This window comes from Stegodyphus dumicola, chromosome 3 (genome assembly GCF_044657685.1).
Source record: "Stegodyphus dumicola isolate Sdum_Otavi_A_Nest chromosome 3, ASM4465768v1".
Classification (NCBI taxonomy): Eukaryota; Metazoa; Arthropoda; class Arachnida; order Araneae; family Eresidae; genus Stegodyphus; species Stegodyphus dumicola.
In genome coordinates this window covers 234,182,091-234,200,784 of record NC_140770.1, presented here as the reverse complement: position 1 = coordinate 234,200,784, position 18,694 = coordinate 234,182,091, and the positions used below count along the sequence as shown (strand labels likewise).

General features: G+C 27.7%; 1 protein-coding gene across 5 annotated transcripts in view; it reads right to left on the bottom strand.

Moving 5' to 3' along the window:
• mv (lysosomal-trafficking regulator mauve) overlaps window positions 1-18,694 on the bottom strand; it is a 284,054-nt gene that overhangs the window by 180,057 nt on the left and 85,303 nt on the right. For all 5 annotated transcript variants that reach the window (XM_085813916.1, XM_085813918.1, XM_085813920.1 and 2 more), the window contains exon 12: window positions 15,723-15,832. In XM_085813916.1, coding sequence (XP_085670042.1) covers window positions 15,723-15,832 — 110 coding nt within the window. The remainder of the gene's footprint in view (window positions 1-15,722; window positions 15,833-18,694) is intronic.

Sequence of the window (18,694 nt, the reverse complement as noted above, 5' to 3'; positions counted from 1 at the left end):
TAGATTTGGAGCAAAAATGAAGAAGCAAGCAGACTGCAGTCCAGCTAAGGCAAAGTGTAGGGAAAAAGTGCATAATGTTCAGAATGAAATCTTAAGTCAAACTGAGTTAGTTTTGGTTCTCAAAGCATTTTGATTGCATAGTTAATATTTCTGTAAAATTATTATTGGCTGCTTGAGTTTTAATTCAGTTTACATCACCAGAATTACGTAAGAGTTATATGACATAGATTTTTCTCGAAATAGATGTTGCTGTTTTTAGAATAGAGAAGGGAAATTAATTTATGCTGCTAATTTAATCTTTTACATATTCTTTATTTTTCTTGCATATATATATATTATATGTCTGTTGCAAAGCTTAAAATATATTACTACTGCTAAAATTTAAATCAAATGCATTTTATCAACATTTTTCCTTCATATTAAAGATTTTTTTTTTTTAAGCATATATTGCTCAAACTAGGATAATTACTAAACTAAGAAACATTGACTAAACATAGACCAAAAAAAAAATATAAAAAATAATAAATAAAAACATAGACATTTATAAAAGTGCTTAATATTTTTCACTGAAATTTTGGTACTCATGTATTATACTCTTGACCATCATACGCTCACCAAGCAGCGCTATTTAATGCCAATTATGGATAAGTGTGATGTAGTGACATACTAATAATACCTCCACTTTTGTTTGATATAATCCTCCTTTATTCTTGATAAGTTCCATTTTGTATTTATGGACAACTATGAAATTAACTGCTATTACTGTATTTTTCCCCTTGCACTTTGAAAAAGTGATTACAATTTTAGACTTAATTTCTATAAAACAGTAAGCAAGAGATTATTTTCAAAGATAATCTTACAATAAAAAAAAGTGTGCATTAATGCATATGATACGGTCAGTTGAATATGGTGGATAAAACAGACTGGATCATCAATATGATGGAAATTTGTATTCATGGAGAGAGCTTCTGATAAAATCAGAGGACCTAAAATAGCAGAAATTGCTAAAAGCCTTTTTATCAAAATCTAAGTAGCAAATGTTTTGGCTGTGCTTTTTGCACAGAAAGTTTTAAACGTTGTTGATGCACCTTGGTGAAACTTTCAAAGAATATTTTATATAAAAATAGATAAAATATATGGAACACCAAAAAAACCATATTTAAAGCCAAAAATTTTGGACTGAATTTCATCAGTGATTACAATATTCTAAAACAATCTCCACAGTAATAAGTCACAAAGACTTATTATTGTGGAGACTAATTTATTCCATAATTCTGCACTCCTAATGTTAGTAAGCTTGAACAAAAAATATTGTTAAGGTGTGCTTCTGCGCATTGTGGTGACACTAGAAATGCTTATTCAAGGTTGTTTAGCCCTTCGCGGTAAAAGTGGCACATTTTATAATTTCAATAACGGTTATTTTTCACAAATAATTCAATTACTTGCTCAGTTTGACCTAACCAATGGACAGGCATATTCAATGAGTGTTCAAACACAATTAAGCTAAAGTTTATTATCTAGGAAAAAAAATCTTGAGACGAAAATAATTACCCTTTTACACGAGACATATTGTCAGTGAAATTAAACAAGCCAGGTATTATTCTATAAATCTAAATAGCACTCTTGATGTCAATAAAATCAAACAAATAATGTTCTTGATAAGGTATTGACAAATCTAGTCCCAATGAGGTTACCATTAAAATCCATGAAATGTATTTAGGTTTTCTTCCAACTAAAAGCTTGAATGGAGAAAAAATTAATTTAATAGTTCAAAAACTTACAAAACTTAAATTTGCTGGATATGTGGGGACAGGCCTAGATAATGAAGCAAACATGAGAGGCAAAAACTCAGGGTTACAAACTAGAATTTGGATGTTAAATTGCAAGCAATCTACATGCCATGTACTAGCCCCTCTTTGAATTAGTTAATGACAGGGTAAAGACATCCTTAGAAGACTGTAATTTTTTTAATATGGTCCGATAATGTATTTTCTTCTTTCATCATCAACTCTTTAATGGGCCATATTATTAAAATATAGAAAGGAGCTAACTTTAAAATCATTAACATGATCCTTACAAGAAAAGCTGAAAAGAGGTTATAAAACCCTTAAAGTATCAATTAGGAAGTATTACTTAATATATATAATAATGCTGAAATTGAGAACTCTTGAAGAGATGAAGCTTCCGGGTTATTAAACTCTCTTAAGCACTTCAAGTTCCTATGCTCCAATACTATTTAGCACAAAATTTTAATTGCATTAATCCAATTAACAAGCTACTGCAGATAAAGACCACAATCTACCATCTGCTATGAAAATCCTAAAAACTGCAAATATCTTTTTAAGTATCTTTGATTGGATGAGGGTTTTTATGAAATGCTCTGTGATGCAAGAGAACTGGCCGATGAAATTAATATCCTGGCTAACTTTTAACTGATGGAGCCACAACAAAAAGTTCGATGAACAAATATTAATTTTAATTATAAAACACAGGATAATCTGGTGGAAGATCCTAAATTAAAGTTCAACATAAGAGTTTTATTTTTTATAATTGATCAAGAGATTAATGCCTTGTTGAGATCAAGAGATTAATGCATAGTTAATTTAATGAGTACCCACAGCAATTATTTTTTATTTTGGTTCAACATATATGACTTAAACAGTACCCCTAAAAATGTATTAATTGTAAAAATTTGGAAAGACTATTAGCTGATAGTAAACTGAATATCAAAGCGCTTGATCTAGCAGATGAAATAGCTTCTGTTTCAGACTTATTAGGCAAAAAGAAAAGCTTGGTTGAAGTTTTAAAACTAATTTTAACCATAGATTTTGGACCAAATCTTGCTACTGCTTTAAAAATTTTGCTTTCTTTGCCAATAAGTATATAAAATAGAAAGAAGAGCTTCTCAAAATTAAAACTTTTTTTAATTTCTTACGCTCCACAGCTCTTCAATATAGGTTAAATGGTTTAGCTACACTGACTGTAAAACATAAATTAGCTGAACAAATTTATTTAATAATTTAATCAGAAAGTTTTCTGAATTATGTCTTTAAAAAAACTTTGATTTTTTTTTTTTTTTTTAATTTGTTTTGAATTTCATTGCCTTTTTTTTTAGTTTATTTTATAGTTTTTAATAAATATATTTTTTTGTTTGCAAGAACTATTAAAGTTTTATAGGTTTCTAACTTTCACTCTCTTTTAATGATCATTATTATCATGAGGGTAGCTGGGTGGCATTTTACATTTAAGTCTGGGGTCACAAAACTGCTAGAGCAGACACCGACAATTTTTACAGTCAATGGGATAATATATAAACATCAAAACTTTTCAAGTAATGTTTAAAATACCTCATAACCAAAAACACTAGATATTTTTTAATGAAAAAGTAAGGCAAGTTTTTATCTAAAACTAACTGAAATTATACTTTTTACAGTTATTCAAGTAAAACAAACACAAATAATAATAATAATAATAATAATAATAATAATAAGAGCAAGTGTTCAAGAACAACATATTCTAAACTTTTATCAATGTAAAGAAAATATAAGAGTATGGCAGAAAAGCATTATATTCTATCATGGCAGTAAGTATTGCTTAGAAATATGATAATGCAAATTATGGGGTCATAACAATGACTTGTTTATAACTAAATGCTTATGAACAATCTATAAGATTCATTAAAAATATATAAAACCTGACCTATCTGCTATAGATATGATTATTTCTTAACAATTTATTATCATCACTCGCCATTTATTTTACATGAAAACAATTTTTAGCAAACTATATCCAACAAAATGCTTATTGGAATAAAATGCTCTTCTAGATATTAAATAAATGAACGTGATTTTATAATAAAGAAATATAATAAACAATGGTACATTTCTTAAAATAACAATATACAGGGTTCGTACACATCTCCTTACTTGAAAATTAAGGACTTTTAAGAACTTTTAAGGACCATCAAAGAAACAATTAAGGACCTATCAGCAAACAAAAAAACGAATAGAATAAAGCAATTATCCATACAACCGACTTCATGCTTGTAATTTCAGTTTAAGAAACTAACAGAAGTGTGTATTATGCACTATTATTAAATTCATTTTAATACTTACCATAAAACAATTTTGAAAATTAAACTAACTGCCTACAAGTTATGAAGTAGATAACATTAAATTAGGAACATAATTTCTTTAAAAACATGTATAAGTGTATTTTACACTAATAACAGTCACTATTTTAGAGATTTACATGATTATTATTTAACTTATTTGATATTTATTTAAACACAGTCAACTACTATTATAATCACAATGTAAGAATATTTTGCAGATTAAAATAACTGATTGTGAAATGTCCTTCTTGCGGCATTTATCATTCATTAACTGCTCAGCAATGAATCCCAAATAAACTTTACTTTTATCATTATAACAATTTGGATCATTAAAATTAAATTTATAAAGATTTTCTGCTTTACTTATTTTTGAATATTCTAGTTTCAAAATTTTAAAGTGCTGAAGGCAATCATTTACAAGTTTTAAGATATCTTCAGCAAAAAAGGGAATAAGTGGTTTATCACTTTGATAATATTCAAGGAAAGGCAATAATATTTTCGACAGATAGAGAAAAAAATTTAATTTTATAAGAAATGTTTTATCTTTGGTTGCCTCCAAAATATTTGAAAAGGATTTCGATGATTTTTTTTTAAACTTCCCCATTTCAACTTCTTTAATGTACAGTAGCAAGTCATCCCATATTTCAATGGCTCTTTCAACTGCTGGGACATTTTGCAACCATCGGTAAAAGCAGAACTTCACAGGTAGCTTTTTTAAGCCACATATACTTAAAAAATCTTCACGTCTTGCAGGAGAATCTTTAAAAATCCAATATAAGGAGGATAAGAATGATGGAATGTCTCAGCCAGTGGATGACATTCTATGCTTGAAAGCATTGTTAAGAATGTGTAAACCACGTCCCTAATGTCAAGCATTGAATGTTATATTCCTTTGTCAAGTCATGTTGCAATAAATCATAAAATTTCCAGTTTACTGCAGGACCATCCATCGATATTTGTAAGAGTTTTGACAAGTCTAGTTTTTCAACACATTCATAAAATTTGGATAAAATAATTTCACTTGTTGCATGCCCTATAAATGCAGAAGTAAGGTACTGAGTTTTGACCTTATTTTCGTGATGCCAGTACCTCACATAAATATCTAGTTGCTTCTTTTGATTTGTCAGATGAAGAGTCTCATCAAATAGTAATGTAAAAAACTCAGCATTTTTACAATGCTTTAGTAACAAAGTTTTAAAATAAGGGCCAAGACCAAAATAACAGATATAAGCACATTCCTTTTCACCACATGAAAACTATTTTGCAATGGAACTATCCGGGAACATTTTAGTGAATAATGGCCCAATATCATCGCACGATTTAAAAGAATAGTGGCTTTTGATGCACTTAGCCCACAATATTTCTGCATCTGTAACTTCAGATTTGAAAAGAAAAGAATTGATTTTATTATTTTCTACACTTATTGATGTTGAATTAGCAGTTACATCTTTTCCTGAAGTAGATGGTTCTTCTAACTTCATGATACTGACAAAATTCATGATACTTTTAGAAGAAACTCGGCAGTTGAGCAGGGAAAGATGTTTTGCAGCTAAAAGGGGCATTACATGCAAGGCATTAGTAAAATTAAGTATTGCATATATATGTATATAATGTGTATATATATATATACATTGTTACATAAGAATAAATTGAGTTTAATTAAAAAAATTAAATTTAAATACATATTTAATTAAATATTCCTTGCGCCATTGCTGCAAGGAATGAAATTTAAATTTAAACAATTTTAATTCTTAACAAATACATATAAAAGTAAAAAAGTAAAAAAGCAAATTTAAATTCTAAAAAAAGGAAAAAAGCCAAAATAATTTAAAATAATTTAAAAATATACAAACATGTAAAAGATTTAATTCTCAAACTAATCTACAATATCATTTAAATTCAGAAGCATAAGCAAATCAAGTGCAAAATCTATCCATGAAAATAAATCTACTAATTTAATAAATTAAAATTAAACAATTTTTTATAAAATGCATACGTGAATGATCGTAGAGTAGGCAGGAGACAGACTTATCAAGGGGAAGTTGCCTCCAAACCTAACTCTCCAATCATTCAATTCGTGTTTCGTCATTCATGCAGGCAAGGGAAAAAGTCAAAACCAAAAGTAATTCCAATAAAGTGGTATCCTTAGAAATTTACATTGAAGTATTAACATTTAAGAATTAAAGTTCAAAAAGGAAAATACTAATTAAGTCTTTTGAGAAACAAGCAAGCAAAGTTAAGAATTAAACTTTTTCTTAAAAAATTAAATTTTTTAAAAATTAATTTTTTATAAAATAATAAAAAAATCTAGAAACCAATGTATTTAAGAAATCCTTGTCTACAGAAACTTCCCCTACACGAATATGCATATCAATAAAAAGAAACTATAAAAGAACTATACATAATCCATATAAACCAATAAGAAATAAGAAACAAAAAGAACTAATTCATAATTTTTAAAATAAATATATATTTAAAAATATAATTTTATATTTAGAAAATACTTAGATACTACATAAAAAATTAAAAAAAAAATACTTAAAGCAAGTAAATAGTAAGTTTTAATTCTAACTTACCTACTATATGAGTGTTGGGGTCTGCAAAAGTGTTGTGAAAGAGAAGTAAGTGTGTTCTACAAATTATATAGATGGTGCTTATGTAGGTAAAGTTGAGCTTCAAGCTGCTATCTTTGTTATAGTAAAAAATTTTTTGTAAATATTAATATTAATTAAATTAAAAATCCTATAGGTAGTAATTTCAATTATTTAGGGAGTTAAGTAACTGAGCTAATCAAGAGATGTATGTTTGCTTGAAGGAAATTAAAGTGAAGTGGTATGTGAAAAAAATGTAAACTGTTTGTAATTTGAAATGTGTGTTCTGTTGAAAAATTGTTAAAAAAATTTAAGTGAAAGATATTTTTTTGTGAAAATTGCAAAAAATTAAAGTAATTAAGAAAAACTGAAATGTTTTAATATTAAAGTTTTAAAGTAATTTTTTTTTAATGAAGTCCTTAAAAAACCTCTAAAAATTCCCAGAAATTTCTCAAAAATTCCTTTAGGAAGTTAAATAAAACTTAAATTTGATGAAAGAAAATATTAAAAGTTTAATGAACTTGATTTAATTGGTATATCAAAATTTAACTAAATACTGGCTAAAGTATGGAAAATTAGAAGAAGATTAAAATCTTCACTCAGTTCGGGCTATAATTGAGACTTTTGAAAAGAGTTGGCCCTTTATTAATAAAAGGAAAGAATCCAGTATTGATTAAATATACATATTTACAAAATATTTACAATAAAAATTTACAATAATTTCTCTACTCTTTTATATCCTTCATTACCCTCCAGTTAAGGTTTAAGGTAATGTTATCATATCCAAAAGAGCCAAAAAATTAGATCAAGTCAAGTCCTGCCTTTTAATATATAAATTAATAAATTTTTGGTGGTACTTGGTTATCAACTTGTACATTAATTAGTTTTATGATTTCTTCCTTTAAATCGTCATTTTCAGTACATATATTTTTTATTCTGATAATTTGGCTATGAAACGTGTTTTCTATTACTTTTCTAGAGATATTAGAGTTCCAATTAATTAGTTTAATAGTAGGAAAATGGAAATTCCTTGTTTTATCAAATAATTTAATTTTGTTGTGTTTAATAATTTGCAGGTCTAGGAATTCAATAGTATCTTGATTTGTATTCGTTTTATTAAGTGTTAAACTATTTGGGTAAATTTTGAATTTCTCAAAAGTAGAATTATTATTGAAAGTTATAATATCATCTATGTATCTAAAAGTATGAGCAAATAGCTTTAATTCATTTTTATTTAAACTGAGTTGGAATTTATATTCAAATGTAAAAAGAAATAGGTTACAAATTTGTGTAGAACTGTTTGCTCCTATAGGAATTCCTCTAACTTGCTGAAAGATCTTATTATTGTATTTAATGTAGTTATTAAATAATGCACAATTCAGATAAGTATTCCATCTTTCAATACAAAAGATGTCAAGTATGTCAGGAAAAAGTTGTGGGAGTTGCATTAAACTAGTAAAAATTTCTTCTAATGGTAGAGAAGTATAAAGGTTTTCAAAGTCATAGCAGTTAATGTTCTTGATTGTTAAACTTTTAAAACTGCTGAGAACTGGAGCATTATTATAAATAATCCAACTATAATTGTGTTGTTTGTTAACGAGATGTTGAATTAAATTACAGATTTTTTAAGTATAATTGCAAATATGTAATCTATATTCTTTTTATAATTATTTGTACCATTAGCAATAAATCTAAATTTGAGTGGTGATTTATGAAATTTTGGGAGAGCATATAGATTTGCTAATCTATTGTAGTTAGATGGTTGTGAAATTTGCAGTTTCTTATGAAATGCTTTTAGCTTTTTTGCAATAACATTTTCTTGTAGATTGGTGAGTTTGTAAGTAATGGCATTATTGAGTTCAGTATTAATTAATGAGACATAAAAAAATTTTCATATTATGCTAAAGTTATTATTGGCTTTGTCAATTTTGGAAATTATGAACTTTTGTTTTAAATCCCGTAAAAGAGGTATGAGAATATTCCACTGTAAATGGCTATTAAATTCAATTCTTCGAATTTTTTGCTTGAATTCTTCTAATACTGCATGTTTCCATGCCATAAAGATAGAATTTGGAATATTTAATTTGAAACTAGTTTTAACTATAAATTCGTCTATATTTTTTACGAAACTTTTAAAACTGTGATGTTTGTTAATTTTTAGTACTGGTCTAAATTTGGTACCTTTTTCCATTAAAATTCTTAAATGTTGGTTTTGAACTATTGCTAAATTGCCTGTTATAATATGTTGATGAAATTTATCTATGAAATCTTTGTATTGAAGCTCTTTACAGTATCAATGGGCTGTAGTAGCTAATTCATGGTGGTTAATTAGCAATTTACTAAGAGGTTTTTGATACTTGAAAGCTGGTGAGATCTGTACTTTGGTAGCTGGAAAAAGTTGTTGACTTTTTCTGAAAATTTTGCTAAACTGAATATGATCATAGTTAGGATGAAGGAAATTGATTTTGCAGTAATATTTATTGTATTTGTTATTTGTAGAGAACTTATAATTGCAAAAGTCAATAATAAGGTCTTTGATAATATTGTGCCCTGTAAAATGGTGTTTTACAAATTTTATTAGTAATTTTAAGAAATTGTGCTTACAAGTATGCAACCAAGTAATTATATTTTTAGTGAAATTATCAGTAAGAAAGTAATTATTTATATTATCGTTTAACTTATTTGTATCTATTGTTGAAAGAAGTTTATTTTTAAGTTTATTACCTGCTCTGGTTCCTCGTAATGTTTTTTTACTGAATAATTTAAAATGGCTGTAAGTTGGAATTTCAGAATTTAATTTAATGTGTTGGTTGAATGTATTGAGTCCATAAGGGTAAAGTGTTTTGAATTTAAGCATGTAGAGTGACTCTTGAAATAATCTAACTTTGTATTCAGGTACAATGTCCAAAATTTGAATATTAATTTTTTTGAAATCATGTATTTGAAAATGTTCTAATTCAGCTGTATTAAGTGTGCTAAAATTAGTAGTTGCAAATTTTTTAATGTGTGCTCTGTGGTTGTTAACTCTAATATTAAGACTATTTTTGGTTTGTCCAACATATTTAAGATTTCATGTGTTACAAGTGATGAGATAAATGCAATTATAAGTTTTTCAAAATGGGAGTTGTTTAGTGGCTGTGATATTAAAAGGCATATTGCTAACTTTACAAGTAAGTCATTTGCTAGAATGACATTTATGGAAATTTATGTGATTGATAAGAGCCGTTATAAAAGTAAAGAGGGAGCTAACCTACAATACAGTGAATTTTTAAAGTAAAAATTCTTAACTCAATTTTTGGACAGAAAAATTTTAAAAAAACTGGGAATTTAAATGTTATTCCTAATTAATTAACTAAATTTTAAAAAATTAACTATTGTATTAAACTATTTAAGTTAATTAAACTAAATTATTTAGAGAGCACGTTTAAAATAAAAACAAAACTATTAGAAAAAGAAAAAGAAAGTTGTTTTTAATAAAAGAGAAACAAATCAGGTAATTAGCGCTAACGCTGCAAACAAAATTGTTTCATAAGAATAAATTGAGTTTAATTAAAAAAATTAAATTTAAATACATATTTAATTAAATAAAATTTTAAAAAAATTTAAATAAAAATAAATAATTTAAATAAAAATAAATAAATAAATAATAAAATTAAATTTAAAAAAAAAAAATTTTTAATTGGGAAATTTTACTTTAAAACTTTAATATTAAAACATTTCAGTTTTTCTTAATTACTTTAATTTTTTGCAATTTTTACAAAAAAATATCTTTCACTTAAATTTTTTTAACAATTTTCACAATTTTTCAACAGAACACAAATTTCAAATTACAAACAGTTTACATTTTTTTTCACATACCACTTTAATTTCCTTCAAGCAAACATACATCTCTTGATTAGCTCAGTTACTTAACTCCCTAAATAATTGATATTACTACCTTTAGGATTTTTAATTTAATTTAATTTAATTAATATTAATATTTACAAAAAATTTTTACTATAACAAAGATAGCAGCTTGACACTCAACTTTACCTACATAAGCGCCATCTATATAATTTGAAGAACACACTTCTCTTTCACAACACTTTTGCAGACCCCAACACTCATATAGTAGGTAAGTTAAAACTTACTATTTACTTGCTTTAAGTATTTTTTTAAATTTTTTATGTAGTATCTAAGTATTTTCTAAATATAAAATTATATTTTTAAATATATATTTATTTTAAAAATTGTGAATTAGTTCTTTTTGTTTCTTATTTCTTATTGATTTATATGGATTATGTATAGTTCTTTTATAGTTTCTTTTTATTGATATGCATATTCGTGTAGGGGAAGTTTCTGTAGACAAGGATTTCTTAAATACATTGGTTTCTAGATTTTTTTATTATTTTATAAAAAATTAATTTTTAAAAAATTTAATTTTTTAAGAAAAAGTTTAATTCTTGACTTTACTTGCTTGTTTCTCAAAAGACTTAATTAGTATTTTCCTTTTTGAACTTTAATTGGGTTTTCATCCGCAGAGAACCCGTTGGCGCTTCGGGAAAGAACCCTTTGGCGCAATTGCAGTTTTACTCGCCAATGAGCCGAGCCGTAAGCGTGATATTTTGTAAACGTGGTTTTTAGTGATGTAAATTCAAGTTAGCAGACAATGGTAGTAAAAATTCACAGATAATAAGTACATAGATATGAAACTAACAGGTTAAACGTGATATACGAAAATAAATTTCTGTTAAATTCAAGTTAGCACAGAAAACAATGTATTAAACATAACGGGAAGTAAAAATTCATTTAAAAAATAACAATTAGTATTCTTATACTTACGTTTACAATATACTTATATGTATTTTCTCTAATTCATATAGAATACTAATATTTCTATTACAAATGTCTTTTTTCACTATTAAGTACTTTGCCTGTTGATTGATGTATTTTGGTAAGAGCCATGCCCATGTAATAAATTAATGAATGCATGACCTTTAATATATCCATTTTACATAGTTTTAAGTATTTTTTTTTTTTCAAGTTACTTGCATACAGCTTAAAGCATTTTACGTTGAAACAAATACCTATCCTTTTTCATAATATATTTCACAATACAAATAACCTTCAACAGTAATCAAATTTTCTTCAGTAGCATTTTTAATAAAACTAGAACTTTATACATTTTAAAATTATTATAGGGGTTGGAAACCTCATGGTTCTGCGTGCTTGCAGCTGTTAATAATTAAGAACATAACGTGAACAGCCATGTTACAAATTAGCATTCACCCCTCCCGCCATAATTTCTTCCTTTGATCCCGAACTGACGACCTGAGAACAGGCATCTTTCGATGAAAACTTCTTTAATTATGCGAAAATATTTCTATCTATTCGTTGTTAAAAAATTCAGAAAAAATAATAATAAATAAGAGAAAAATAATATAAATCTCCAAATGCGAACAACGACAACCTTCGCATAAGCGAATAGGATGAATTAGCTAGGTTAAAAGGTTTGAACTATTATCGCCAAAGTTGGCGATGTTTACATTTACCGGGTTCTCTGCGGAAGTGTTTCCCTTTAATTCTTAAATGTTAATACTTCAATGTAAATTTCTAAGGATACCACTTTATTGGAATTACTTTTGGTTTTGACTTTTACCCTTGCCTGCATGAATGACGAAACACGAATTGAATGATTGGAGAGTTAGGTTTGGAGGCAACTTTCCCTTGATAAGTCTGTCTCCTGCCTACTCTACGATCACTCACATATACATTTTATATAAAAAATTGTTTAATTTAATTTTAATTTATTAAATTAGTAGATTTATTTTCATGATAGATTTTGCACTTGATTTGCTTATGCTTCTGAATTTAAATGATATTGTAGATTAGTTTGAGAATTAAATCTTTTACATGTTTGTATATTTTTAAATTATTTTAAATTATTTTGGCTTTTTTCCTTTTTTTAGAATTTAAATTTGCTTTTTTACTTTTTTACTTTTATATGTATTTGTTAAGAATTAAAATTGTTTAAATTTATATATATATATATAAAATAAGAAATGTATACTGAAAATATACATTTTTACTATATATATATACATACAGTACACACATATATATATACAGAACAAATTCCGAGATCCGGACATCCAATATCTGGAATGATCTAAAATCCGGACCTCAAAGCCACCACCAACCAATTTTTTAGGGCTTTTTTGGAGGGAAGGGGTATGCTTTACGCATGCGCATTAGATTTTTTTCCTCATCATAAAAAAACATGTCGGAAATCACGATTCTTAATCTCAGTTTGGCGCTAAATAAAATATCTCATTATTGAAGAAATAATTATTTTAGCATAAATTTGTGTGATTAGTAACTTGACTCCATAGCTGCGTATCTGCTTGGCATAATCTCATACTGAAACATTTGTTAATTTTACAGCAACTAATATTTTATATCCTTGATGCCGAAATCGCGAATCATTATTTATTGTATTTTGCTTTTATCACCGCATGTTTATCAACGGATGACAACTTGAGTGATGACTCATGCAGCGACGCCAAATAACAGAGTATTATCCGATTACAGATTTAAGTTTAATGGGGTAAAATGTTGACAAGGGGAGATTTAACAGAAATTTCTTTCCTTATGCTAAAAATAGATTTTGTTAACGATACTCATAGGACAAACGATTATATTTAGTGCTATTAGAATTAAGAATAACTGATTTGTTATTCACATAAAGCCAGAACCAGCGCCAGAGCTCGCATGGCCGCACCAGGCAGCAGAATTTAGGGAAGTTAAACAGAAGTTTTTCATTGCGATGACAATGCCCCAATCATCAATCAATTAACGGAGGGCGAAATTTATAGTATGGTTCTAAATCCAGAAAATACAGCTACCGATAGTGAAGAAAGTAACAGAGAGGTTACTGAACGAGAAAAAATTTTGGTTGACAAGTTATTCGGAATTCTCGACACAGCAATTACAGGACTTGAACAATGGCACTTAATAACTCAACAAGAAATTATATGTCTATAGTATTAGTCTAAAGTATCAGCAGAGAAAACAAATCAAACACCTCACATTGAAAGAAATGTTTAATAAAGTAAACATACAAGTATTAAGCTCTTTTCTTTTGTAAATTTTGATACCCTTTAAATCATAAATGCTTCATTATTTCATAAATCATGATTTCATATTTTCAATTTTATAATTTCTACGTGCCATCTTACTAGATTTAAAATGATCTAATATCCGTAAAAATCTCAAATCTGGGATCGCCGAAGTTCCGACCTCGGACTTTGTTCTGTATAAATAAATATATATATATATATATACGGAATGTATATTTTCAGTTAAACTTCTACCCAATAACTTTAGTAATTCATGAAAGTTAATTTTGCATCTAGTTAATTCAGGAAAATTAGTTTCAATTAGTTGTTTTCAGCTTTAAAAATATTAAAAAATTTTTAATTAGTTGTTTTCAACTAATAATTGTATCGCCATTAGCAAAAATAATGCATTACTATCAACAGCATAGGATTAAACCAAATACTTAATTATCTATTGAAGCTTCAAAACGTATTTCCGAACTTCACTTTTTCTCGGCTAGCGTTACCGAATTTGCCCTTGGCGACCTAAAATCGAAATGGAGCCAAGAGATTTCCCGCGAAATCGATAACAGACCCTCTGCAGAAATAAACTCCTAATCCCGATATCACATACATATAGTATGTGCAAAAGAGAATAAACTCCGTAGAAGGTGATAAAAAATTTATTTATGGCTTAATTGAAACAAACACAGAAATTAAACTAAGCAAAACCGTATAAAAACAAATTGAAATGATAAAACGAAACTTAATTTTCATGTGAATTTTCAGCGCTGATCCTCCCCATTATAGAAATTTCAATTTGTTTCAGACAAAGACCATATCTAGCTTTATAAGGATTGTTATCCATCAATATCCAGTCTTTGTAGTCACCTTGATGAAGCCACAGTTTATTGAAAATGCACTTTCCAGGCATCTCGTTCCTATTGGCGTCGGAAAGGTTGTGGCCTTCCAGGTTGGGATTGCTCTAATTTTGGCAAATATTTTCAGAATCCCCTCCCCCTTTTTTTTCTCGAGCACCTTCATCATCACTTTCGCCTCTTAAAGAACTTCCGGCTTCACGCTTTCGTCACAATCTGCCTAAATTTATGGATAACACCTGTTTCGAAAGATTGGGTGAATAGCCAATCAGACACCGATACTTTCATTCGGGTAGCTAATTGTTTTTTTTTTTTTTTTTTTTTTTTTTTTTTTCCCCCCGTTTGCAATGCAAATCCGCCAACAGATTGGTTAAGAGCCGTGCAATTTTAATTCCATATTCACGAGAAATCGCAATTCACACATAGAATGGCAATCATTAGAAATGATAAGAAATGTCAAATGAGCAAAATTAAGGACCGTTTATTAATTTTGGCCAAAATTAAGGACTTTTAAGGACCAAAAATCATTTTTGAAAAAATTAAGGACTTTTAAGGACCGTACGAACCCTGAATATAAGAACAATACCACAAACTTTTACAGGTTATAAATCTGCAGCATTTAATCAAAAATTAATATATTATTTACATTGGTTATTACTTCAGTAGCAAAAATTTAATACTAATTTTGTCAAATTACATAATTCTCAAAAATCGAAGTGATATCATATGCACATAAAAAAGTGCATTTTAATATGAATTTAATGCAAAAGACATTAATAAGAAAAATTAATTATTTTATATCCTTTTCAATTTTTTAATTAATACAAAACATTTATATATTTTGTAAATGTGGAAATGGTTTTCATATGGAATAGCATGTGAATCATTAGTTATTTTAAATCTAAGAGTAGCAAAGTAATTCTGTAATATAAAGCTTTTCTTCTGTTGGTTTAAAAAGCTCGAACTGTAAAAGATACTAATCCACACTAATCAGAAAATAAATTCTATACAGAAGCTAAAATTTAAGTAACAAGAAAATTCAAAAAATGTATATGACACATACCAAAGAAGTATTAGGCGACTTGAAGAAATCAATCACCTTTTTCAAATCACTTGGTTGAACTGAGCTTTGTGCCAAAATAACAAATAAATCCATAATAGCATTTTGGAATTCTACAAAGGAAATAATTAAAAATGATTAATGATTTCTAAAAAAGTTCTAGAGATAATTTACTAATCTGTACATTAGTAATGTACTCTTTAACATTATTGTTGACTATTCTTTTCAAAATAACAAGTATTGTACTACCCAAATAGTTCTGATTACCTACTAGAACAGTAAATTATCAACTTATAATATTTTCTTAATGAGTTGAATATCACTGGGATATATAGGCCTTTGCACAATAAGTAATAAGTAATATGTTCAATTTATAATAATATACAAAATCGTCATTTCTAATACTGAGGGTATCAAAGAACTAAAAGTTTCAAAAATTCATACATAAGGTAAAAACTTTAGAAAAGAGCATATTTAAGGATATCTAGTGTTATGAATTATCTGAGTATTTTCCCATTCAATTTCAGATAGCTCTTAAGTTCTCAGCTATTTAGCATTTGAGTCAACTATTCTTTAGCTAAGTTATCAGTAAAAAATATTTGAAATGAAGAAATAACTTATAATTTACATTAAAGAGTAATGAGAAGAGATTTCTCCATTATGTATAAACATTTATATATTATTGGAGTATTATACTTAAAAATCTGGTTCCCATTATTTCTTAATTATTTTAACTCTACAGATACTAAAATCACCATTAAAAATATAAGGCACAGTCAATCTTAATAATATACCTAATTTGCTACTACTTCTAATCAATAACTGCTGGCACTTAGATGCAAATCTGCACATCATATATTATCCTTTCCCAAATTTCACAAGTTTAGAGCTCTGCAGCATACAGTACACACAAGTCAGTACAATATCAATTTAAACAGAAAGTCTCATATATTCGGAATAGCTTTCCTGAATTTATACTTGCCTCTTTCAGAGTGTTTTCTGGTAAATCTCTGAACAAAATCTGTTTGTAAAAGAGTCATCCTTCATATTCTCTTTAGTCTTCACATATCTTTTTTGATGAAATATCCCTATTATTGACCATTTTCAAGATCAGAAAACCTGTGAAGATGTTTGCTTTGGGCAGGAAACTTTTGTCAAGAACTTTATAATTGTTTAATATTTATATAATAGGTAAGAAAAGTATGAAAACATCCAAGTAACTTGCCAGTTATAATATCAGAAATAAACTTCAGAGTGAAAATATTAGTGCTCAGTGATTAGAATGTTTTAACCACTCAAAGATAATTTTCATCAAGATTTCTTTAAAATTCTTCCAAAATTTTATTGTAAACAAATTATAAGATTCTTAGATTTATTCAGTGTTAAATTTTGATTAGTAATTCTAATACATGGATATGAATGGATAACAGGAAAATAGGAGTAATTAAAAAAAAAGGCTCTATTCACTTTAAAGAAATTAATTCTTCAGCAGGTTTTAGAGAACCCACATAAAGTAACTACTCTGTTTAAAATGAAGCTTTATAACAATATAACATAACTTTTAAAGCTACCCTGCTTGTTTTCAATGCAGTAAGATGATTAGTTAATGTTATGTTATTAAACTCTTAAGTCACTTTCTTCACCCATTAGTGAAACAATATATTCATGTTCTCTAAAATAAAATAAATACTCCTCTGTAGCTATCTTTGCTCTTTTAACTTCTCTTTCTATGCATACTTCTACTAATTCCTAAGCAACACAGTCTAATACTATTACATATAAAATTCAGCAGAACACGTTCCCTCTTTATAATATTAAGAATAAATTTTCAAGTTATAACCTAAAATTCATGTTTTAACTTCATTCAAATAGAATTTCAAGAAAAAAATTGATAAAAGCTAAGAAAATATAAATGAAATTATTTTAAGTGTACATTTTCAGAGACCAAGAAAGAACATCTCAGGGATAGATAAGCCTCTCAATACTGTATTTTCATAAGCCTATATAAATATGCAGTAACAAATGCATAACCTTTTTGTTATGGATAATTTTTAGCTGTTATGTTCTATGATGCTAAAAAAATCCTGAAGATAATATTGTAACTTAAATAAAAATATGATGAAAATATAAAAAATATGAAGAAAAATAATTCTAAATATGATTCTCAAATAAAATAAAAAATAACTTTGTAGAGACATTAGGTTAATTGGAAAAGCCAGAGAGATGAAAAATTTACAACCGCTTTCACAGGAAAACTAACTATGGACCTCTGCAATACCGGTCCAGCGTGCAGAACCATCATTACACCATGAAGGCACGCTAGGAAAGTGGGAGAAATACTTTATATACTCCCCTTTTTAAAGGGCGACTGGGGTTTTTAGGGTACCCAATCGCCAAATCTTGGGTGTAAAGAATCCTCATCCAATTCCCTTTTAGTTTGGGTGCCCATGTAGAGACATTAGGTTAATTGGAAAAGCCAGAGAGATTAAAAATTAGCAACCACCTTCGCCGGGAAACGAACCACCGACCTCTGAAATACCGGCCCAGCGTGCAGAACCACTACACCATGAAGTCACGCTAGGAAAGTGGGAGAAATACTTTATAACTTCATGTTATTTGTTATTTTAAAGTTTTCTCAGTCAGTCTGTTATGATGTAGCAATCCTATAAATACACTTGAACTAAATTATTGTTTAGACAAGTGAGTTGGAAATACATTAACGTTGTTTTAAGAATGAAACTTCCTTTTTTCCTTAAACACAGAGTGGTTCAAAACTATTTGTCAAAAATGTAAAGGCAGGTAGAGGGGACCTGAATAAGCAGATTTCGTATAAGAATGTGCATGCGGTAATGCCACATTAAAGCAGCAGCATGTAAAGCAGTAAGAATCACAGGAAACAGAAAAGACAAAGACAAAAGAAAAAAATATTAACAATTTACAATAGCTGCCTGAAAGAGAGACCACCAACAGCCATA